The 23,959-nt window shown below is 48.4% G+C and overlaps 2 protein-coding genes across 5 annotated transcripts in view; one reads left to right on the top strand and one right to left on the bottom strand.

Moving 5' to 3' along the window:
• CSTPP1 (centriolar satellite-associated tubulin polyglutamylase complex regulator 1) overlaps positions 1 to 12,785 on the top strand; it is an 82,981-nt gene extending 70,196 nt beyond the window's left edge. For 2 of the 3 annotated variants that reach the window (XM_075425911.1, XM_075425910.1), the window contains 5 exons: positions 2,986 to 3,071; positions 5,560 to 5,755; positions 7,314 to 7,423; positions 10,656 to 10,719; positions 11,239 to 12,785. In XM_075425911.1, the coding sequence (XP_075282026.1) occupies positions 2,986 to 3,071; positions 5,560 to 5,755; positions 7,314 to 7,423; positions 10,656 to 10,719; positions 11,239 to 11,419 (637 nt within the window). In that variant the 3' untranslated portion in view covers positions 11,420 to 12,785. The remainder of the gene's footprint in view (positions 1 to 2,985; positions 3,072 to 5,559; positions 5,756 to 7,313; positions 7,424 to 10,655; positions 10,720 to 11,238) is intronic. The other variant, XM_075425912.1, reaches the window with a different exon arrangement.
• A 350-nt stretch (positions 12,786 to 13,135) lies between these two features.
• On the bottom strand, positions 13,136 to 23,416 carry ARFGAP2 (ARF GTPase activating protein 2). 2 transcript variants are annotated; one of them, XM_075425895.1, is made up of 17 exons: positions 23,332 to 23,416; positions 22,975 to 23,093; positions 22,107 to 22,179; positions 21,439 to 21,570; positions 21,268 to 21,348; positions 20,332 to 20,434; positions 19,617 to 19,673; positions 18,982 to 19,026; positions 17,823 to 17,875; positions 17,249 to 17,385; positions 16,129 to 16,260; positions 15,512 to 15,640; positions 15,303 to 15,431; positions 14,794 to 14,920; positions 14,586 to 14,676; positions 14,350 to 14,468; positions 13,136 to 13,947 (listed from the first exon to the last, which is right to left on the bottom strand). In XM_075425895.1, the coding sequence occupies exons 1-17, from the start codon at positions 23,401 to 23,403 to the stop codon at positions 13,927 to 13,929; spliced, it is 1,620 nt and encodes a 539-aa protein (XP_075282010.1). In that variant the 5' UTR covers positions 23,404 to 23,416; the 3' UTR covers positions 13,136 to 13,926. The 2 variants fall into 2 exon arrangements, with proteins under 2 accessions (XP_075282010.1, XP_075282011.1); XM_075425896.1 differs by lacking the exon at positions 18,982 to 19,026.
• Positions 23,417 to 23,959: the final 543 nt, after the last annotated feature.

Raw genomic sequence — 23,959 nt, 5'->3', positions numbered from 1 at the left:
GGAAGTGAGGCTTGCAGGTCTGTACCTCTGTGGTTAAAAGATTGCCTGAGAGTGCAAATCTTCCCCTTTTTGTGTGTTCCGCTTATTTTTGCCTCCATGTAAACATGTAAACAAACCAGGTCCCTGAAGACTCATTTGAGACAGCCTGTCCTTAAGACAGATTTTGTCAGTTAGTCTTTAATGGTAGCAGAGAACAGTAAAAGTCCTTTCAACTTGCCTGGTCTAGAGTTTGTCCTGGGGACATCCTGTCTAGTCTGGGTTTCTGAGATTTTAACCGCAATCAGTAGATCATGAAGTTTCCCCGGTGGCACAGTAGCAAGCCTTTCCTGTCAGCCAAACCCACTTGAACCCTGAAAGACCACTACACCCTTTACCAGTGTCCCTCAAGTGTAGGCATCTTTCTTCAGTCCTTTCCAAAGTTTCTCCTTGATTTTCATTATTCATTGAGTGCCAGCTACTAACTTTGTAAATAAGTCTGTGCCCCTGAGGGCTTAAAGTCTAATTTGGACAAGAAAGCATGAATAAAGAATCCCTTGAAATATCAGCTACCTGATGAACTCTTTTGAATTGCAGTTCAGGTTTTCAGATTCCATCCTCAGTTTTGGTCCTGCTGTCTGGGTTACAGTCCATGGCTAGGATTCTCTCCTTGCCAGATATTTCAGGGAAGAGGTGCAGATATGTTGCATATGATGCTCTCCCAGCTTCCCTGACTGCTCAGTCAGCTGGCTATGTAGGGAAAGAGCCAGCTGCAGTCAATCTCCTTGTAAATGATGGTATTGGATTTAAAGACTTCTCAGCATTTCCGGAGTGCAGACTCCTGGGCCAGGTGGAGTCAGTAACCCAGCACTAGAGCACACCTGCTTCTATTTAGATGCTCTTCCATCACAAATGTGCCTTACAGTCTTCTTTAGAGGCTTCTTGCTGTCTTTAACAGCAAGAAATGTCCAGCAAATTCTCAGACCTCTACCTATATCCTCATGCTCTCCTCTAAGTAAGAGACTGGGACTTGGTGCTGCAGAGCACAGCCATTGACCATAGCTTTAGATTTAACAAGTGAAATGAGTTGTCATAAAAGTGGTGTAATATTGTCTTTCTGCATAATACATATGTAAAAAACCTCTCCACTGTTTGTTCTCTTGCATCTCCAGGATGGAGAAATGCACTGGCAAAAGCTTCAGAGCTTGTGCTTTGAGGATATCTGGGAGAGAGACTATCATTCCAAAGGAGGGAGTGCAGCTCATCACCGATGTGGCCCATCGCATTTCCAGTGCTTAAACAGTGGCTGGAAATGCCAGTGGCTCAGCAGTATTGCCTGAGAGATGAAGATGCTCTGCCTGCCAGCTTCAGAGCAGTTTCCTTGATGTGGCCACTGACAATCTCAGTAACATGCTTATTAGTGAGAATTAAGAACTAAAGCTACTGCTACTTTAGACAGGAGGAGGAGGAGGCTTCTGTAACATAATAAATAAATCAGAAGCACTTTGACATCTTCAAAGGGTTTTGTTTTAAATACTGGTTTTTCTCCTGGGGACCCTCTTAGCCCCAGTCTTTCTTCTTTGAGATAATTAATTCAAGCTGCTCTACATGTTTGATTTTGCCACAGTGAACAGAACTGGTCTGAGTGGCAGGGAAGTCTTGCAAGATCCTGTAACTCTTCTAGGTCAGCCTCCCACACACCTCCCTGGAGTCTTTTACATGAGACAGAAGAGTGTTTCCCCAGCAATGTGTTTAGACCATTGATGCTGCAGGAGTTGGTCCGTGGCTTGCATTTGGCCCCATCTTCAAAAGGGTCCTACTACATGACCCATACTTTAGCTATAATGAACTGGTAATCCTTTTCATATGACATGATATGCCAGATACTGACTGTGCAGGGTCAGTAGACCTGCACACAGTTGAAAAGAAGTACCAGCTGCCTTTCTTTAGCATCATCTGAATACTCAAGTTTTTTCCCATCAAAGCGGAGTGTTTCCCTCTGTTTTCTAGTCTGAGCTGTTATTGGTCAGCCCACGTTTGATTTTCTACACTTCAGAGACTGACCTTTCATCCTTATGCAGTGGCAGTGACCAGAGCATTGGTTTTGTTTCCATTTTTATGAATGTTTTTGCCCTGTATTACTATTGAAATTCAGAGTTTTTTCCTGAAAGGAGGCGCTGGACTTTGCTATCATTTATGCTTCATCTTTCTGGCCTGTGGCTGATACTGATGCTTCAAAACAGGGATGCATGTAGCTCCCTACATGCAGCTGGGGCTTAGCAGAGAGAAAGAAGACATTATCCCTGGCCCAAGAAGTCTTCAGTTTCTATGAAATTTGACCTGATAGTCAAATGATAGACATGAAAAGAGACTGATTCATTCGTCAGGAAGGAAGGATAGGATGTTCATAGTGTGTAGTTAGAAAGCTGATTGTTGGTGCAATGTTATTTCCTCTGTAGTCAAGTGGAGTTTGTTTGAGTACAGAATGGGAATTAATAACTGTTGTTATCCTTATGAATCTGAAAATATCCCAGTTTGATAACTCTGGTATACAGAGGACTAGCATAAATCTTGTTCTGCTTACACCAGTTTAATACTCATGTAGCTGTCTTGTCTGTAGCACAGTTACTCTTTGTATAGCCATGTGAACCAGCCTTGTAGTTTTTAAGCCAGTGTTTATTCCATCGTGTCCACCAGTCTTTGAGTGCTTGACATCCACATCACGCTGCTCTGTTCACACTGTAGCTGAAGTGTGCGATAGCATTGACATTCAGGATCATCTCTCCACTGCAGGTTCTTAAGCTGCCTTCATTTGATATTAGGGTGTCCACATCCATGCAGCGGTGGGTGTTCCTATTCCTCTCTCCTAACCTCTTACACTGAGCCAAGCCACTAGCGATCCTTGGTTGCACATAGCTCCCTAGCTGCACGTTCTCTAGATCTGGGATTCCTGGGTACAGACTTCAGTTATTTGGTAGAGGCTAAACTGTTTCTCTCGTCTTGTCCTAGGATTGTGCTGATGGATGATGCTATGGATTGCCTGATGTCCTTTTCTGATTTCCTCTTTGCTTTCCAAATCCAGTTCTACTATTCAGGTAAATGCTGGGAAGCTGCTGACTTCGGTCTCTAGTATAGCATTACAACTTTACAGCTTCCCAATCCCTGCACCTTTTTTAAACTTGTAAGGATATGGTTTTTCACAGAAAATATATAGATAATGGAATCTGCTGATGAAAGGCGTTACTGATGACAAGAGATAAGGAGGCGTCATAAGGAGGTTCCAAATTTTTGTGAATAACAAGAAACCTGTAACTGTTATGGCTTATGCATGTATGTAAACTGAGACATAGTTTTCTGGCTTTTTTTAGTATGTTAGCACCTAAAATTAACTTTTGCTGGGAACATTTTTTTTCCTTTCCTTAATACAGCATTTCTGCCTCTAAAGTATTGGTCCATTCTGGAGACAGGATAAAAGCCCACCAGCTGGTGCCTTGAAAGGAACTGTACAAATGCATAGAATTCTTCCCCCTAATACTCACCCAGTCTGAGCTGGTTTCAGCTCAAAGAGTTTCGGAAGGGGTATAGTTTCCGTTGGTTTAGGAACCTCCAGTGGACTCCTCTCCCAAGAACTTGTCTAGCCCCACCCCCTTGAAATCACGTAAACCTGTGACCTCGACAACACCTTTTGGCAAGGAGTTGCACCAGTCTGCCACCTGTCCTGTGAAGAATCACTTCTGTTTGCTTTGAGAGGCCCTAGTTGGAACTGAAAGTGAATAGCTAATCCTCATCTACTTTCCTCATGTTGTTGGTCATTTACCATATTCTACCCCTCTCCCCCAGTTTGAGTTTTAGATGGGGTACTTCTTTCAAAATTCTTGACAGGACAAGTACCGATCAAATAATATTTGGGTGTGTGTATGTTTTCATAAGCTCACGCACACATATACATCTGTAAAAATCCTCAGGTATTTTTGAACTGAAGTTCAGGAGACAAAGGAGAGAGACTTGGATGAGCATTCACGTGCTTGTTCTGTAAAGGGAGACTGTTTCAAAATACTTCGGCCTGTTCGTCCTAGCCGCCCTAAATGTAGTTGAGGAAAGGGAATCCCGCTCAGGGAACTGCTTAAATGGGCAAAAAGAGGGAAGCATTTCCTTTCTCAAAGTTAGATATGCTCCCAAGCACTGGGGAGTGCTGGTGTGCCACTTACCTCCCAGCACAGAGCACTTTCTAAAGGCAACATGGGCTCGTGGGTTTCTGTCTACTCACACTTAAATAGCTCCCTCTGATGGACATAGCTCGCGGTTGGCCTCGACCGAGCAAAAGGGGCCAGGTTTGGATACCGGGAAACATTGGCTAGAAGCTGTGGTGGAGCATAGTCTGTGGTCAGAGAGTAGGCTTGGGTGGCCTGCTGATCTGATCCAACCTGTCAGTTCCCATCTTTCTGGCAGTTAAGTCAGCTGCTACCCCTAATACAAAAATCTCTTCTTCTCAGTCCATCTCTGTGTATACTTCCCTTGTAACTCCCCTGTGCATATTGCAACATTATCTATGGCAGTTCATCAAACAGTTCAAAATGGTGATTTTGGGTTGGGCAGAACCAGGCTTATAATGCCTTTAGCCGGGGACAGAAAATGTGTTTGGAAAGTTCTGCTCTGATATAACAAATACTTCCACTTAGCTGCGGAACCTCAGCACAGCCTCAGGGCCCGCTGACATCGTGCCTTTCCTCTCTACCCGCCTCACACACAGCACTACACTTCCATTCACTCGGGACTTAAATGCGCCTGGAGTCGTCGCCAGCCTGCCCTTGTGTACACACGCTCCAACATCCCGTCCCTGTCCTGTTCACCCAGGCACAATGCACACACACAGCCCATCATACGCTCTCCCACCAACCCACACACATGCAAACCACTCCAAATGGAATCTGGATTTGTAAACTGCTGACCACATCCATAAACAAACTTGTTTAAAATTAGACTCTTGCAGTAAACAGTGGGTAGTACGAGGAGCCTGGGGAGAGGCTTTCTGCCAACTCTAGCCCTGACCTGCCCTGGCCCTTCCTCTAGATCCCATATTATATTTACTTTGGAGCAGCGCAGAGACAAGCTGGGATACAGCCTGGAGCCCTGACTAACTTGCTCCCTTTGCTTCTGTTGCAGTTCCATATAGTTTGTTCCCAACTTGGATGAGTTCTTAGTCAGTGGCAAGAGATGGAGCAGAAGAAGTTTTTAGACTTTGCAAACTGGTTTTGTGTTTGATGTTGGCTTTCACGATTTGCTGTTTTATCCCTGGTAGCTAGCTAGCCTCTGTTCCCTTGAGAAGAATCTTATTCAACAGAGTGAGTGGCGTCTCGTAATCATCCTGACAGGAAGAAGCCAGCAACTTACATGGAAATGGCTGTTTGTTGTTGCATAGTATCTGATCTAAATATGCAGGATGCCATAGTGCTGTGCTTCTTTCCTGTTGGTGCTATGTACAACACACAGCAGGGAATGACAGTTTAATCCCAGGTCTGGTAGGTCAGGAGGATGCTTTACTGGTTATAGCCCTGAGTTTTAAGCCACTTTCTTTTTTTTCAGAGTTTCTGGAAAGTGTGGCTGTGATTTATCAAGATCTACTGGCTGGCAAGAATCCAAATACTGTGATTGTGCCAACATCATCCTCTGGGCAACATCGGCAGCGCCAACCCTCAAATGACTGCAGCCCGCTTGATGGTGTAGAGGCATCTCTCTTCTACCAGTGCCTAGAGTCCTTGTGTGACAGATCAAAATACAGGTACGAATGGAGTCCAAAATATGGCTTTGAAGTCTGTGTCTCTGGAGACCCTTTGTAAAGTTGGAGCTATGAAGAAATACAGAACTTTGAACAAGCTGTAACTCTCAAACAGATCTCACTGGAGTAGTATGAAGGGAGAGATCATAGCCGGTCCAAAGGAGAGAAGCAATTTCACGGACCTAAGAAATGGGATTTGAGATGATTCCTGAAGTAATGGATTGATTTGGGTCTCTGCTTTCCTTCTCACTTCTGCATTGACATTTTCGTCAAGTAGAGGTCCATCTACCATCGTGGGTTAACTAGAGGAGATAAACAAGTACAGTTGTGTTCTTGGATGTCAAAGCATAGGAAAGAGCCTCTGGAGTGGATGGAGTTTGAAGTCTAAGTACCTAGACGAGATCACACTGCTAGTGGGTACCCAAGCCTGTGATGGAGCTGGTCTCCAGTTACAGATCTCAGGCACAAGACCAGCTTTAGTGCAGCAGGGGATGGACCAATACCAGACCTTACTATATAGCTTTGACAGACACTTTCTTCATAGTTTCTTGCAGGTAGCGAGCACACGTCCTGCTAGAAGGTCATGGGCTCGATCCACAAAAAGACTTGGAACTCAAGTTACGTCTGATTCCTGCTTTAGGCGCCTGAATCCAAATTTGTGATCCACAAAATTATTGCTGAACTGCTGTCCAGTACTATAGATATCTAAGCATGGAGATGCCATGTTGTTTCATTCTTTTGAATAACAAAAGCTCTACATTTCCTGTATATCCTGAAAGCTTCAGGTGGGAAGAATACTGTGAGCCCATCTGGTAGGTCAGGCTCTGCACAGCACTGTGAGGGGAGCCATTCCCAGCCTTTCATCCAGTAGCTCAGTTCTCAGCCAGGCTTTGGTAACCACCTTTGCCTGAGGGATCACCAGCCCACACTCATATCTCCCAGGGGTGCCACTACACCACAGACTGTTCAACACTTCCTCTTTGTGAGGCAGTTTTATTTTGCATGAAATCCTTTAAAGAGTATTAGGCAAGGCCAAGAATCACTGTGATGATATTGCTTAGAATTCAGGGCTAGGAGTTAAAGTGAATGTGGAAGAAGAGGACATGTCGATTTAGTCAGTTTTCTGACATATTTAGGCTATCATTAGAGAGGTTTTCCTGTCCCTTGAATGACTATCACTGATAAAAGAGTGATAACAACCCTCATGAAAGTTTATTGTCTTCTCTAAGAAAGGATTTCCCAATGGATTTTTGAAAGAATACGTTAAGATTTGGGATTTATATGCCTCAGTGAATCTAGGCTTTTCTCCCTGTCCTTGAAATGGAGACAGGTAAGACTGCTCCTAGGGATATAACCCAGCTCAAACATCTTGCTTAGCAAATGGGGAGCAAATGCAATGCTAAATAAGCAAGCTGGTGGCTGTTTGTTTTAAACTAAGTGAATGCAACTTGACAGTGTTAGAACAGGTAAGAGTTTATTTCTCCAGTTTGAGCTGGGTCTTTGAAAAAAAAAAAGACAGTAATTTAAAGACAAGATGACCTCTTTGTCTCTCTTTTCCTAGCTGTCCACCTTCTGCTCTTGTGAAGGAAATGTTGAGTAGTGCGCAGAGACTGACCTTCTATGGATTCCTTATGGCACTTGCAAAGGATCAGGGGATCAATAGAGCCCTAGGTAAGACTCCTGTGAGTGGTACAGCTCTAGATTTTCGGTCATTCTGCATTTCTGTGGAATTTCCTCTGTAATTATGCCCCAGATTTTACACTGTCAGGAAGGGAGTAAGGGAAAGTTTTTCATGTTTTTGTTGATGGATTAAACTTTAGAAACATAACACTGTGCCTTACTGTCTGCTTGAAGCTGTGGAGCTTCTGCGGATAAAAGTAGATATGAAATGCCGCCCTAAGATAGCAATGTCTTACCTCTTCAATAGCTGATTATTTTAGCAGAACTGTTGTTTTAACATGTTTGGCTATAAACGTTGGGCAGAGGTGGTCGGAAGACAAGTAAGGTGGCTGACTGCTGTTGACACTGAATTGAAGTCCCATTCTCCCACGGATTTTAAGTGATTGCTCTCATCTACAAGAAAAGGAGGCACACAATGCAAAAACCTCTGCTGCCTCCTTGGCTCAAAGACTCAAAGCCCAGTCTTTCCCAGCTCTCCCTCATCTTCCCTCAAAGGAGTGTGATCTCGCTAGTATATTAATCTATGGACTGCTGAAAATCTGGTGGTATCATAAAACACAAACTCTTACAAAATACTGTAGCAGACTGCTGTGGGAACCAGAGGGGTTATCAAGCAGCATCTCACTGCTCTTTTCCATGTCATGCTGGTCAGTATTGTTCTAGAGCAAGGAAGCAAAGTGTTGCATTGGTGAAGGACAGTATGTAATCCATACATAATTCAGACTCACAAGTCCATATTGCCCCCATATGCCTTGCTTGTGCAATATGGAATGGCTTTTTGTGTTTGACAGAGCTATATCCAGGAGGTACATTTAAATGTGTGGAGGCCCGAACACTTGTGTTCACTCGTCTCCACTCAGCAAATCATCTGGCCAGTAAGGGTAGGCTCTCTCTGTCTTTGGGTAGGTATCCGCTCCCTATACTTCTAGGCTTGAGTACCTGCCAGTCCCTATATTACAAAGACAAGCCTCAGTGAAAAGGTGTACCTTGCCTGAAGGCTTGTTCTTTTGCACAGGTGTGTGTCATAGTAGAGTAAAAGTGTACCCTCCCTGGCGGAGCCCCTTTTTACAGCAAACCATTTAAGCTGCTAATGCTCCTCTGGGGCAGGGCTGCTTACCCAGCAGCATGGAGATTATATATCAAAGGTGCATGAATACAGCCCTGCAATCCTCTCTGCAAACAGGCTTAGGAAGCAGTGTATTCACTGGGGAAGGTGATGCCTGGATTGCAGCAAGCAAAATCTTTTTTTCTTTTGCCCTACAAAATCCACTTCTAGTCGAGTGCAAAGAAAAGACCTGAGCAGAAAAAAAAAAATCCTGCCCACAGCTTCCATTGTGCCATCTACAAAGTGTGTGGGTTTTCGTTTCCATTAATGCGGACCCGTCCCCTGGCCCTCTGCCAGCCTCCTGCCGAGGCCTCTCTCAGAGGAGGGGCAGCAACCACAAGTCTGACAGGTATTAGCATCTTGGCAAGGAAAGGAGGATTCTTCTCCTGATGTCTTTTAATCTCTCCTGAAGGGTGATTTCAATAGTCTTTGGTCTGTAGCAGATCACAAGCTCCCCAAAGCCCTTCAGTGAGGGCCATTTCAGGCGAAGGAGCTTTTGGTCAGGATGCCTGCCTTCACCCTGGTCTCACGAAGCCAGCAGCCCCCCCTTGAGGAACAGGGGTAGGGATCAGAGCTGCTCTCAGGCTGGGGCAGCACTAATGAGTTTGTCAGGCGGAGTTCGCAGCCTAGCTCCAGTGTCAGTGTTGACTTGTGAATCCTTCAAGTGTTATTTACTGACTCTCCCGAGTAATTCTTGTGGCCTAGAGACCTCACTATGCATTCTGCAAATGCAGGAACAAGCTTTAGCTGCTTATTCTTCTAATTGAGCCCATGAAAGGAGCAGGCTGGGGCACTTCTCTGGACCTCCCGACACTCTGTGTTGCCGTGCCAGGCTTTCCTGTTCATTTGCAGGAGGGGAAGACCAGAACTGGAAGAAATAGGGGAATCAGTTCCAGTCTAAACTGGTTCTGATTTTTAGGCACTCATTGCTATGTTTTGGATGACTGCTGCCAGCTTGCCTGCGTGAAGCTCCCCAGCCCATCCTTCCAAGAGCAAGGTGCCAGGGCCAGAAACCAGATTTGTGTCCTCACAGGGAGTACAAAGCCCCTTCCCAAAGATACTGAGGGTGGCACCCAGATCTCCTGAAAACCAAGAGCATTCCTGATTGCACTGTTGGTACAGATAACTCAGTGGGTTTTTTTGTCCTGGTGTGCAGCGGCACTATCCAGGCTGTGGTGGGCAATTCCTGTCATCTCTGTGCTGGCTGATCACACCCTCCCATGACCCCTGTACAAGGTGGAGTTTGTTACAGAGTTAGGAAGGAGAGCTTTCCTAAGAGCCGCATCTTCCTTTCTGCACTCTTCCTGAGGTGCCAGTGTCCTTTCAGAAAAGGGCAAGGATGATCAACCAGCTGTTCCGGTCCTGAACTACAGCATGTCCTTCATCCTGAATGGGGTTTCAAATGTGAAGAGGAGTATGTTGACCTTATGCTGAGAGAGGGTACCCCATTACTGGCCCAGCCTTTCATGCTCTCGCCTAGACAGCAAGCAACACTAGAGCACAGTCCATCCACGCTTACTCCTGTAGACTTAATGTGTACCAGAGTCAGGCCTGACTTTCCTGAATTGCTAGAAAAGCGATAGTCTTACATCTGTGAGTGTTTTGATCCCCAAGCTCAGTACACCAGAAGAAGGCAGGTGGCACAGAAGTATACGTCTCCCTGGGTGGTATAGCATGTGCTTCAGGCTGTGGCACACACGACAACTTATCTATTGCTCTGATAGGATCTGGGACTGGTGACTATATAGGGCAATTAGCAGAGGCCTGAAGGTGACAGACTGTCACCTCCCTGACAGTTAGTACTCCGTATTTTTGTATAGTGAATGAAAACTGCTAGTCCTTGGGGCTCTTCAAGTTCTCTGAGAGGTAAGACAATATACTGAGAGTGCCTCCCATTTAGTCTCAGCTCAGCTACAGCCTGCGTCACAGAATATGGACCATCATTCTTTATCTATCCATGATCCTCAACATTCAGTGCCCATTTCTCTAACGGGTGTGAGGAAGAGTCTTCTCTGTCTTGCAGGGCAGGTTTTGCGTGCTGCCTATGGCTTGAGTGCTTTTCTATAAAAATGAATAGCCTAACTCTGCTCTGATACTTTCCTTGTGGTTTTTTTTCAGGGGCTTTACCAGATAAAGGGGACTTGTTTCTGGACCCTGCCATGGATCAGGAACTTGAGAAACTGTAAGTGGAGTTGCCTAAAGTAGGAGGTAGAGTAAGAGATTAAAGGTAGCATGCTAAGGAAGACTTTAGTAACTGTCCCTATCCATTGCTCTATAAAACAATAGAGGAGCGAACAGAGCAGCTTGAACAAAGATGGCCTCTTTCTTTGGGGTGGCTTGGTGCAGCTAACAAAATCCTTAGAAAAGGCTTCAGAAACAGAAGGGAAAAGTGTGCCTCAAAGAGGGATCTAGAGAAAGCAGCAGTCTAATAAAGAGGGAAATCTTGTTTGGATGGGGAAAACTAGGAGTGTTGGAAGACATAGGCTGATCCCAGAAGAAAGATCTGTTTAAATGGGCAGAAGGATTCACACAGTGAGTCTGGCAGGTACCAGTGCAAGGTGTTCCCCTCTGTGCCATGAACATCTTTCCATCCCTGTGCTAGTTGTGAATGAGTCCTCCTCCCAAGTTCACTCCAAAACTGCTACAGTAAAGGCTGGACATGACAACATAGGCTGCCTAGCATTTGTCTTTTCTCTTTCAGAATAGCTCAGGTTTCAGGGCTTTCCGTCTCCGGTCCCACCAGCTCCAGCGGGGACACAGCTAATTTGCCTGTCCGTAACTCATCCAGGATTAACTCTCCCTGGAAACCTCTATACCATCGGCGAAAAATGGATGCTGAGAGTGAAGGCTCCAATGAAGAGACAGACTCCTCTGAAAACTGAAGGTCGTGAGGGTGGGCACCATTCCCATCTTGGGTTTCTGCCAAACCCACTGAAGGAACAGCACCTCCTCCCAGAGCATCTGCTCTGACAGTGGGTTCTGTCCACATCACCAGTGTGTGTGTGTGTGGCTGTGCCAGTCCCTGTTGCCAGGTCCACCTCTCTCTTCCCACGCAGAACTCTGCCTTTTTCCTAGCTCCAAACCCGCGCAGGACCAGCTCCTCTGCAGAAGCCGCTTCCCGCTGCAGAGTCGTGCTACCCTCTGCTGGCAGGCACGGCAGGCCGGCAGACGCTGGCTCTGCCACCGCTCGCAGCCAGCCGGGGGTTCTCTCACCGGGGCTCTCCCTCACGGCTCAGCAGGTGCTGGAGCAGTGGAAGTGCCAGTGCAGGCTGCTTGCCAGCCTTTTGGTGCATAGCTGTGTTCAGACTTGGCCTAGACAATAGCGTGGTTACATCGCCAGCGGCAGTTCTGCACTCGTGCTCCATTATAATTATTCCCAGTAAAGCTGCACCTGCATATGATCAAAGGTAGAGAAATCCCTGAAGTTCCTAGAAAAGAAGGACTTAGGTATTGCCATGCCACCTGCCTCTGCTTCCTCCTCCATGTGTCCAAGACCTGCCAAAGCAAGTATAGCAAATAAGTACTGTATGCTGCTGTCTGGCTCCTCTGCTGTACCGAGTTCCCTTCTGTGAGGCCTCCCATGGCCTCCAACAGCTTAGCATCCATCATTTGGAAGAGCAAGCTTCAGAGGGGCTGTCAGAGAGAGAACAAGTCTTTAAATTCCTTGGCCACAAGTGACATGGCTTGCAAACATATGGAGCATCTGCTGGGGTGGGGTGGGCAGAGGTGCTAGGGAAGAAGGAAGCAGTTATCAAACAAGTCCTGGGTATTATTTTGTAAATACTAGCAGTGTTGCAGCATCATAGTATAGCCCTTACAAGAAGAAGTAGCATCTCATTGTGTCAATGGTAACTAACTCAGCAGTTTGGCCTCCACAGCCCTGAATGCTTTGTCTAGCCCACCTCCTGTGCCTCAGCTTGCATTGACTGGTTCTTTCCTGGGGAACTTTCGTGTCTCTTGCTTCTTTTGGGGCCTCCTTGCCCCTCCTGTTCATAAAGCAGGTGTAGGCTACTCGGAGCTGGTAACCCAAAGCTGATAGTGGCCCTGAGCCAAGTAGATTCAGCCCATGCTGCAGCCATTTTAAGACTAATCCCGTAACTACTGCCAAGCCTGTCCCCCAGCCCCGCCTGCAGAGGCCATTTATTTATTGTAAGTTATTTTATTTATTAATGTTCTCTTTAATAACTGTGCTTTCTCTGCCACCCATCTGGACTGACAGCCCAGCAATAAAGCATGCTGTGTAAGGCCGCTGCTGTGTCTGGGGTCTGCTGGGCTGCCCCGGGCACGGCGGAGGGTAACAGCACTGGGGTAACAGCACCGCCCCTCCTGTTGCATGCCTGCGTTCCTGCCGTACTCGGAGCCCCGGGTACCGCTACGGTGCAACCGTGCCGGTGCACCAGGCAAAACCCTGGGAAGGCCCACCACGCCCCGCCACAGTGGAACACCCACCCCGCAGGCACCGCAGCCCCTCCAGCCGGGCAGGAGAGCCAGACGCCTCGGAACATCAGCCCCTCTCCCTGCTCAGGGGTAGTGTGCAACCAGTCCCCCCTCACACCCCCCTTTTTCTTTCTACCCCATCCCCAACACCACAGTCCAAGGAAGAGAAAAACATGCTCTTGTTAAGACCAGTCAGGAGCAGAGAGCCAAGCTGAAGAGGACTAAAGTGACAGTCCTTCAGAAGTTCATCTCACGGTGAAGTCAGAGGTTCAGGAGTTTGAGCTCAGGCGAAAGTTGGGCAACAAAATAACCTAGGATCCAGTCTTGACAGTACTTCTTTACCTAGGCTTTTTTTGCTGATGATGTAATCAGAAGCTAAAAAAATAATCTTTGCGTTGTTTTCCTCTCCTGCATCAATATGTGCTGGTTTACAACACAGTAAAAAGGATTATCCCATGGTAAAAGTCAGACCCTGCAAATACAGAGTACTCCACAGCACCATGGATTGGGAGCACTGAGCAGAACAAAAAAAAAGCAGTGGTCACATCCGTGGGAACCAAGTAACATGATGTTCAGAAAAACAGCATTCCCCTTTTTGCTCTGTCACTTGGTGAGCTAAGGTATGGGCCAAGGAGGACAGGAGCACTGATGAGAGCAGCCCAGGAGTTCCTGTCATATCGTTTATAGCAGCGAGGTTAACCCTGTGAGAAGGCCTGTCTCCACTGGCTAGTAGGTAGCAGTGGGTATGAGAGCACACTGAATTTTAATAGAGTGGAATCCAGAGATATTTGGAAAGCATCCTGGGCGCAGCCATGTCCTGACCGCCTCTGCATACCTTCTCCCCTCCCCACCCACCCCAGACAAACTAAGACAATCCTGCAGAGTTTACTCCAGGCAAAGGTGACATCAGTGCCTCTCGCTGGCTTCCCTGTGATTTGCAGTCCCTGCGTCATCAATATGAGCCATAACGATCCTGGGGAGGAAACACACGGAGACACCATGCTACAACACCTCATGCAAACTCCAGAGACAGAGAACAAGGTCTTGGGAGGGTTGGGACTGGAATACAGTATAAGGTTACCTAGACAGAACACCATGCAAAGGCAGGAAGTAAAATGGCCTTCACTTTTTAAGTTCTGCCTGGGATTATCTGACAGAACAAGGTGTCCTGTCCAGCAGGAGAGTAAGGTTTGCCAAGAAGAGTTAGCTGGCCACCAGGAATTCCTCAGCTATTGTAATGTAGTCATCAGCTATAGAAGAGGTGTCTTCCCACATAATTTGAGGAGACAACGATAATTCCAGCAGGAGCCAGGGTATAGTGAAAGTCCCTGAGCACGATGATAGCCTGTCTGAAGGTGCCATAGTGTAACCTCACCTGGAGGGAGTTCATCACCCCATTGGCTAGGACAGCCATCTTGCCAGCAACTGATTTCACTCCTTGCTTGAACTGTGCAATGTCAGCTGTAGGCAGGACGTTTCCAATTGACACACCACCTACAAGAACCAGCAGGAGTTAGCCCGGAGTCCTCCAGCTCCAGAGAGCACCCTGACCCCCTCCAGTCTAGGTCCTCCAAAGCTGCTCCCTTCCACACCCACTGAGTGCTAACAAACCTGAGTGCGCATTGTCAGCCTCTCCAAACAGGTCTGCAGAGCTGATGGCACTGCTGCCCGAGAGCTGCTGCAGTCGGGATCTGGCTTCATACTGCAGCACAAAACAAAACAAAACAGTTGTAAAGGATGGGAACAAAGCAGAACCTCGGCAAACAGGAGGAGATGAAGCCAGACCTGTATCAGCTTAAGCACTGCAGAATACATCTACCTCAACATCTGCCTCCCGCCCGAAGAACATATCCGAAGAGATGGCTTTAGCCCCTGCAAACTTCTGCCGAGCTTCGCTGGATTCCACAACTGATGTCCTATTCTCCGTCTCCCGCCTACTGATGGGTCTGAGGAAACAAGAGAGGAGACACCGCCACTTAAGCTCACCAACACAGTAAAGAAAACAGACTTCTCTCTCAGACCCCATCTGACCGAAGGAAAGCAACAAATCCTCAGGTGCTAGCTACCATCAGGGTTCTCCTCTCCCCAGTTCAGGACAGGCAGCACTTGATGACCATGAAGGCTGTATTAAACTTAGGAACACAACAAGCAAAGAAGTGCCCAAGCCTCTTTCATTGAAGGCCCTTTTTCTTGGGCTTGTCCTTGCAAGTTATCTTCTGTAGCACAAGGCTCCTGTAGTAATACAGCAGCATCTCTCCCCCCAGGGCCTACACCTATCCCTTTCTCGCACACACAAGGCAATCACAGTACCAGTGGCAGGCATTTTACCTCTCTGAAACTGGCCGAATACTGGAAATGGTCACCTCAGGTTCCTCCTCTTTGTCCATGCCCCATGAAGCGTCCGTTTCCCATCGTGAGCCAAATGCATCTTCGAATGAGAAGGGATTATATTTGTACCTAGGTACCAAAAATAGACAATTTAGGCCAGACATTAAATTCAGGAATAAGCCAAAGACTACACTGAAGCTGAGTCTTACTTGGGGGGTCCAGATGTGAAGCCTCCAGCATCTTCAAACAAGTCCAATTGGGAGCGGGAAGATTTTGCGACCAGCGGCGTCTCCTGCTCAATTACTTGCATCTCAGACATCACCGAGTGTGAAACAGAACTAGCACAAGAAACAGGCAGTCAGGACCGATGGGTCCAACAGCACCCAGCCCCTGCAACCAGCCTGCCTCAAAACTGAATCTGGCCTTCACAGGCAGGGTAGGTGCCACAAGTCTCGAGGGAGAGCTGTGGGATGCCAGCCCCCTTCACCACTTATCTAGCTTATTCTGACTCCCTCAGAAGTCTTAAGCTACTTCTGAAGGGAAGTATTATGCAGGGAGACATCTGTCAAGTGGCAGGGCTCTAGGGCTAGACACTGACAGGCCACACACACCTTTGAAAAAGCTCAGATGAGAACTAGAACCTCTGAGCAGAGTGCCCGTTCCTTCTGGGGCCCAAAGCATCTTTTAGGCATCGTCCAGCATACGAGCACTGTAAATCAGCTCCTTATCTGTTACAAGAGCAGCAAGCTACTGCCTTCAGGAAACTTTTCCACAGCAGGGTGCTTCCAAGGCACCAGTCTGTCCTATGCCATCCACAGCCAAGTACCTTCTGGACACCAAGCCCATGCCCAGCCTCTCAGCTTGTTCACGCTTCTTCCCTTCAAGGTTCTGAAGTTTCTTCTCCTCCCTCTTCCGATCAAGCTGCAGTTCCTGATAAGCCAGTCGCATTGAGGTGACTCTAAAGGAAAGAGCTATGGTGGGTACCAGGTCACTACCCTCCCCCCTCAGCCCATGCTGTGGAAGGGCAAGGGGGAGAGTAACCCCGACAACCCATCAAAACACCCATTTCTGTAACAGCTCCGCCAAAAATCGTTGCATAGAAGCTACTGTTTGTATTTCCATCTCACCTCCACCGGGATTCACCTCTTTGGCCAACCATGATTTCCTTACTGTAGGCATTACTTCCCCATGCCCCAGACAGAGGTACGAGAATGCCCCATCCAGGTCAGCCTTTGGTTTTTTTCAGTGTCCAAAGGTCAGAAACACAAAATACTTCCATATCTGATCCTTAAACTCTTCCAGGGCTGCTAATTTGAATATGGCAGTATAACTTGTGCCCTGCTGTGAGGACCACACTGGCTTATAGCTACTGCGCATCCTATCGTGCGGCATGTTCTGTACTCGCATTAGGTCGTCCCAGGGTGAACAGCATCACAGAATAGTAGTAGTAGGGGTTGGAAGGGACCTCTGTGGGTCATCTAGTCCAACCCTCCTGCTGAAGCAGGGTCACCTACAGCAGGCTGCACAGGACCTTGTCCAGGCGGGTCTTGAATATCTCCAGAGAAGGAGACTCCACAACCTCCCTGGGCAGCCTGTTCCAGTGCTCTGTCACCCTCAGAGGGAAGAAGTTCTTCCTCATGTTCAGACGGAACTTCCTGTGCCTCAGTTTGTGCCCATTGCCCCTTGTCCTGTCACTGGGCACCACTGAAAAGAGCTTGGCCCCATCCTCCTGACACCCACCCTTGAGATATTTATAAGCATTTATTAGGTCCCCTCGCAGCCTTCTCTTCTTCAGGCTGAACAAGCCCAGCTCCCTCAGCCTCTCCTCGTAGCAGAGATGTTCCAGTCCCCTCATCATCCTTGTAGCCCTCCGCTGGACTCTCTCCAGTCCTCTTATTACTTCAGCTTTACGTATGCAAGGTATTCAGCCAAAACAAGGCACTTACATGGATTCTTCAGCTTGTTTCCTGGACTCCACTGCCTGCTGCTCCCTCAGCTGCTCTGCCACCTGAGCTTGCCGCTCAATCTCACTGAAGCTCTGGCTGCTCACTTTCTGGGCTCCAAGGCCTTTTTTTGCACCCAACTTGAAAAACAAAACCAAAAAAAAAAAAAGTCATTTTTTCCACCCTAGATTATTCATCGTAGAAGATGACCAGAATCCTACTCCTTGCTGCACTGATCAGGCCCTCGGTCTCTCTATGCACTCATAACCTACACACCCATAGAGCTTGCAACAGAGTATGGAAAAACACGCAACAGTGAACCCACCAGTGGGCAGGACTAAAGGATCAGCCACTTACACCTCAGATCATAACCAGTAATGATCCAAAGCCTAACTGGTTTTGTCCACTAATATACAACTTATCTTTCAAAATAATCAGTAATATAATCAAAGCTCTCCCTTCCCCAAACAGCGCTCTCAATACGCAGCTTGGCTAAGAGCAGAAAGCAAGGGCCAGGACGGCAGTAATATGATACATGGCTCTATCTTCTCTCCATAAAGCAAGAGCTCAGACATACCCCTTTCTTGGCAGCTCCTGGCTTCTTCTTTCCAATGAGGGAGGATTTAAGTTCTGCAAGAAGAGGCAAGCAGCAAGTAAGCAAAAGCGAGTTAAATTCAGAAGCCAAAATTAGTTAGCAACCCACACGAACATCCACCACAGTCCAGCTGCTACAGAGACCGGGGCACACCATGCAGCTTCACATCAGAAGCCTGAGTGACTTCACCCAGCCAAGACAGATGCACTTAGAAGCTCCACAATTGCAGGCTGGTGGCCTAGAGAAGCATGTCCATCGCTGGAGAAACTTGTAAGTGAATTAAGACCTTTGAACAGCTCCTCCAAGTGTCATGCGGTTTGTGACCCTATCCAGTAGGTATCAGGGTAGCTGGAGAAAGACTAGATTTATTCCATTCATAAATCCAAGAAAATGCAGCTTCAGAGCCATACGAAGGTCAGTGCCTTACCAATGCCTTAGGGACAATGAAGCAAGAACCCTAAAGTCACATTTGTAAACCAATGATAAAATGGACCTAAAGTGCAGCGAGCTGTAAAAGCAACAGGTTCCCCAACACCTTGCACCAGGAACTTGTCACTCTGAGGGCATGAAGCATGCCACACTTGTAAAACCAGCCAAGGTCCAGCCAAGCAGCAGATGCCTGGGGAAAAGTGTAAGAACAAAGCAAACAGAAGGACTGCCCAGGACATTTTCCCAGCTTCCAACATGTAGCTCCAAAATCTTTTATTGCCCTTGTTGCGCTCTTCTTCCACAGAAGTGTCTCCTTACTTTCTACACCCACATGACTTTTGTCAACCCATACTTCAGATCATTCTTGACAGCCTTTCCTCTACTATCTTTTCTAGTCTTATCGTAAGTTATTGAAATAAGGGCATTCAAAACATTCACGCTATCCAAGACTGTTTTCAGCTCGCCATTCCTAACACTTGATTTGGGGTTGTTTGGGTTTTTTTTAATTGCTGTCAGGAAACACTTAACAGAAATGTCAGTAAGATCCCTTTCCAGAGAAGCAATATCTGGTTTAGATCCCAATATGGTACATGTAAGCTTTGGCTCATTCTCTCCCTCCAAGCACAGGAAGCTAGAGTTGAAGGCAGAATCACAGAAGGGGCAAGCAGAGCTGTCACAAGCAGCCAGCGCAGGCCAGCTGTTAGCCAGTTACCTCTGGCAGGAGCCGGCCCTTGCGTTGACAGATACATGGACATGTCTGAGGAAGAGACATAAAACATGGGGAATGAACAGACACCTGAGGACACAGACCTTCCACCCAGGATGAACCCACTGTGGGCTAGGAGCACACTCTCAATAAGGAAAGAAGCTCCAGCAAGATGCTCGGTGTGCAGCCAGGACAGCAATGGCAGGGGAGAATCAGATACAGATCCCTATTACTCTGGAAGCTAAAAGTTCATTTGCCTCCAAAGGTTTGGGGGGGAGGGGGGAACCCCAAACCGAGAAACAAACACCACAGCCACGTGGCCTTGATCAGCTGAGTTCTAGACATGCAAATACCAAGTTTTGTCCAAAGCTCAAAAAATGGAAACAAGCTTTTGGGAAGGTGACAGCTTTGAACTTGATCATCCAAAGGAGGAGAGAACCTCCAGCAAACTGTGGCTTAGTTTTGGGGTTCAGGGAGATCCTCAGTACTGGCTCCGCAGGATGATAAGCTCCTTTACACGTTCTGAAAATTGGCTCATCAGTTCCCGCTCCACTGAGCTTACTACTGTAAGTATAACAGTATAAGTAACAATAAGTATAAGAGCAAGACTGATCTGAGAGATACAGAAGAGTCTTACTTACCTAGAGGAGCTTTAGGAGATGTGCTCAACAAGTCAATAGATGGGCCTTGGCTGGAACCTGTAGGCACAAAACCAGAAGAGAATATTCAGCAGAGAGATTCTCAACCCCTTTCTTTTCAGTTTGCTCAAAGTTCCACTATATCTCTTCCACCTCCTCTGCCCTTCCCCTCCCCACCCCAGACAAGCTCAGTTACAGTTTGAAACATGCAATTCCCAAGCACAACGACTTTACGCCTCCACAGAGCAAGTTATTCCCTCTGCAGTGTTCTTAACACATTAAAAGAAAGCAGACACTCTGCAGGGGAATACACAAGGCCACTTCAATTATAGCTATGCCCCCAGATTCTTGGTTTCTTTGTCATTCACCCTAGAAACAGTTTTTTGCTCTATATTCACACGTCATTTCCAGACTCACCAAACTGAAGGGATAGAGAAGAGTGTTTAGACAAATAATTATGTCTGTAAGGAGGGAAACAGGGCAGGTAATCCCCAAAAGTTTTGTGTGCATTTCAGGAAAAGCGGAGAACTGATCCCAAACAGAGAAGTGTTTTTAGAAGTCTCCACTAATTTAACTAAACATCATAGGGTGCATAGAGCTTCCACTCCTTCAAGCCTGAACCAAAGGAAAAGCTCAGCCCTTCCAGCTGTGGTACAGAAGAGTATTCTCCTGGAGATGAAGTCAGGTTCTTGGGAAAATTATTCAGCAGGGAACTCACTCAACACTTCACTGCCTTCTGATGATTTTGCTGCTTTTTCCGCCTCCAGGGAAGACTGTGCAGGGTTCTGGCTGGCATCTGCTACATCCCAGGTACTGGAAGACTGCAAGGAGATGTTCATTCCAGTGATTTGCAGGTGAATGAACTGAAAAATCCTGAACTTATTTCAGGTTTAGTGACCTGTATTCAGTTTTAGGCCAATGGAAATGTGTTCCAAACTCCACACTATGCCTTCATTGAAGATACGACAACTTATGGACAAGCCCACATACCCTTATCAGGGACAAAAATTGAAGGAAAAAAAAAGGGAAGCTAATCTGAATGGAAGACCAGGAGGAACAACTGCATCACTTGACAGCAGTATCAGAACTGGCTACTGCGAGGACTTCCCAGGTTAAGGAGATGAGCTTAGATCTGGGAGAAAGTGCAAATGAGTTTCCCTGGAAAAAAAGAATCTTGGCTTCCACTGTCTTTGTTGCCATACAGCCAATTCTCACATTGCAATATTCACTTAAGAAAGTCTGCCTAGCATTGTGCAAACAGTTGCCCAAATCCACTTTACCAGGATCTATGCACTGGAAAGCTGACTAAACCAGAATTTCAAAGTAATACCCAGTTCTTGCTTTAACTGTACAAAGAGACTATGCATTAATGCAGTACACAGAGCATTTTCCAGGGAGCAGCTGGCAGCTCTGAGCATTCCTTGCAGAGAAAGACAGTCTCAAAAGCAAAGGACATGGCTACTGCAGGCCCCATGAGGGACTGTTTAGATCTCCGACTATGTCCCAGGCAGATGACTGAATCTCAGTTCTTCCATGTTACCAATGAACGGGTATACAGTTCAGAGGCCTTCCAAACTAACTGGGACTGCTCCTGGCTGAACAGCTGGCTATCTGAGAGCCGTTAAGGCTGCCTGCTTTAGACAGGTCTTCTCACCTGTGTGTGCTCCATGAAGAAATCAGCATCGCTCTTGTCAGGGGAGTGCCCAGGGGCTCCACTCAGTCCATCTATAAGCAGCTGAAGAGAGGAGAGGGATAAAAGAAGATATCCTACAAGACTCAGCATCCAGCACTACACATCTCACAGTACAGAGCTGCTCAGACTTACATCAGTGCCATACTTGGCCATGGCAGCACTTGCCAGCTGTCGGATCTTCTCCCTGTACATCTGGGCAGCTCGACTGTTATACTTAGCGTTGGCATCTGTGGTAGTGCAGCCATGCTGGCGGAAGAAAGCAGTCTGAAAAGAGAAGAACGTTCAGTCTCCTGACTGCTAGATCACACTCAAGCAAGCATTAGACGTAACTCAAACTCAACAAAAAAACGAAGCCTCCTACAGACAGGGGATGATATACTGAGCATGCAGCATGAACCAGCCATCCATTGATCAGCTCTCTCCAAGAAGTCTTACTCCAGGCCCCAGAGACCTAAAAAAAACCATCCTTGTCCTCCACAGGAAGATGCTTCTGAGTCACTATGCTGAGGATGAGCTTTCAAACTGATCAGTGTTACCAACTCCTTCAGTTTAAGAGGACTATGTCCCTTATTTAAATGAGGTATACAAAAATGACAGATCTGCCCATCAGGAAGCAGTGCATTCAGAGGTCACAGCCTGACTTCCAAGCACACCTGACCAGCACCTCCCCTCATTACACATTTCCAAAAAAGATGGAAAGGCTGGTACCCAGAAAGCCACACGGAGGAAAGGGACAAGAAACGGAGGATGTGGATTAGCAAGAGGGAAAGCAAGCAAATATGCCTACAGAGGCTCCTCACCGCGTTGGCGTTGCTGCCCACTTGCATACACCTCAGCTGGAACCAGTTCCAGTTAGAATCCAACTCTGTGGACCTGTGCGAGGACAAATTATTTCTATTAATAATGTGCAGTCATGCCAAATGCAAAAGCAAGCCCTGAGCTAGAACAGTCAGATATCCCACTACCATCTCAGAGTATAGGAGGCAAAGCGGTAAAGAACATCTTGGCACCTTCTTTGCTCTCATACGAAATTAATTTGAACATTGAAAGTGAGGAAAAAAAAGTTTCACCTTCACACCAAATAACAGTGTCGAAACTTAGAGGATTTCTCACTCGTATTGCTTAAGAGGGAGGAGCTTCAGCTGAGAAAGCACAGCCAACAACTTCCAGTCTGCATGTGATCTCACCACAACACGAGAGACTCGCACTCCGCCAGTCCCACAGCTTAGGTCAGAACACATGACGAAGCAACTGAGGAAACCAGCAAGTAAAGCCAGGTGACAGAGCTGGTCGCGTACCAGCTACTCAACTTCTCTCTGAATAAGTAAAGGTCACAGTTCTGTGACTCAAAATGCTGCCTTTTACAGAGTACCGAAAATAAGACCAACGGGCTGAAAATCCAACACCACCTTCCTCCCTGGGTTGGCACAGAAAAGACCGCATGTTATTCCTCTTTCGCGTAATGCCGAGCAAACCAGAAAGAGTTTGGTATTGCTGCTTTGCTGGCAGGGTTCACGGACCGCTCTCTCCTCTCGGCTTCCGCAGCGGGGAGTCCAGGCAGCGTCTCCGCAAGCAAGGCGCGGTGGTTCCCCTGAGGCGCCCCGCACACCCCGCCTGGGAAGGCCTCCCGCCCGCCGCCCGGCCCGCGCCTCTCCCCAGCCCCCGCACCTGATGAAGCTGAGGTGCACGCCCAGGGACCGGTGGGCGCCGGAGCAGTCGATGCACAGGAAGACCCCGTAGGTGATGCTGGCCCAGCTCGGGTTCTTGGCGCCGCAGTCGAAGCACGACTAGACCGAAGGCAGAGGGGACGGCCGGGCTGAGGCGGCAGCTCTGCCGCTCCTCCGCCCCCCCTCCCCGCCGCGCCCCGGTGGTCGCGTCCCCCGCGCCCCAGGAGCCCCCAGCCCGGCCACCCCGCCACCGCAGCGCGGCCCGGAGCCACCGGGGCCTGGCCCGAGCCCAGCCTGCGGCCGGAGGGAAGCGGCCCGGCTGGGAAGGGCGGGAGGCCGCCCAGCGCCGCCCCGCTACCTTGTTCGCCGGCGCTGCCCGGAGCCGCTTGAAGAGGGTCTGGAGCTCCGTCTTGCTCGGCTCCGCCGCCATGATCTCTCCTTCCCAGACACCACTGCAGCGACGGGTGCCGGCCGGGCCCAATCGGCGCGGCAGTCGGGCCGCAGTACGGGTGCCGCCTGCGCCCACACCGGCCCGCGGGCGGGTCCCCGCCGGGGTCAGCCGCCGCCTGCCCCGTTGCCATGACGGCGAGGCAGCTCCGCCATTAGCCGCTCCAGCCGCCGCACCCTGCGGGGCCGCTTGCCGGGCGGGGGGCCGGGAGCCCCCACCTTCCCCGGGCTCGGGGGCGGCCCCGGCGCCCAGGGGTGGCCGTTTCGGGTCAGGGCACCTCCTCGGCGCCCTGCGCGATCCCCGGCATCACCGCTCCCGCTGCTGGCGTTTCACGGCGCTTCCCGCTTCTAAACGGGAGCGGGGCCGCTTCCAGGCCCGAGCCCCCCCCAGCTGCGGCTGCCCGGGAGCTCCCTCACCGGCTGTGCACTGCCCCTCGGACAGAGAGAGGGGCAGCGCCCGCCGCGGGTCAGCCGCTGCCCGGGAAGGGGCCGAGACGGGCGCTTACAGGCCTCGCTGGCGCAGCAGCTGCGCCGCAGGA

Source organism: Opisthocomus hoazin, chromosome 7 (genome assembly GCF_030867145.1).
Source record: "Opisthocomus hoazin isolate bOpiHoa1 chromosome 7, bOpiHoa1.hap1, whole genome shotgun sequence".
NCBI lineage: Eukaryota > Metazoa > Chordata > Aves > Opisthocomiformes > Opisthocomidae > Opisthocomus > Opisthocomus hoazin.
This window is presented reverse-complemented; position numbering and strand designations above follow the sequence as displayed.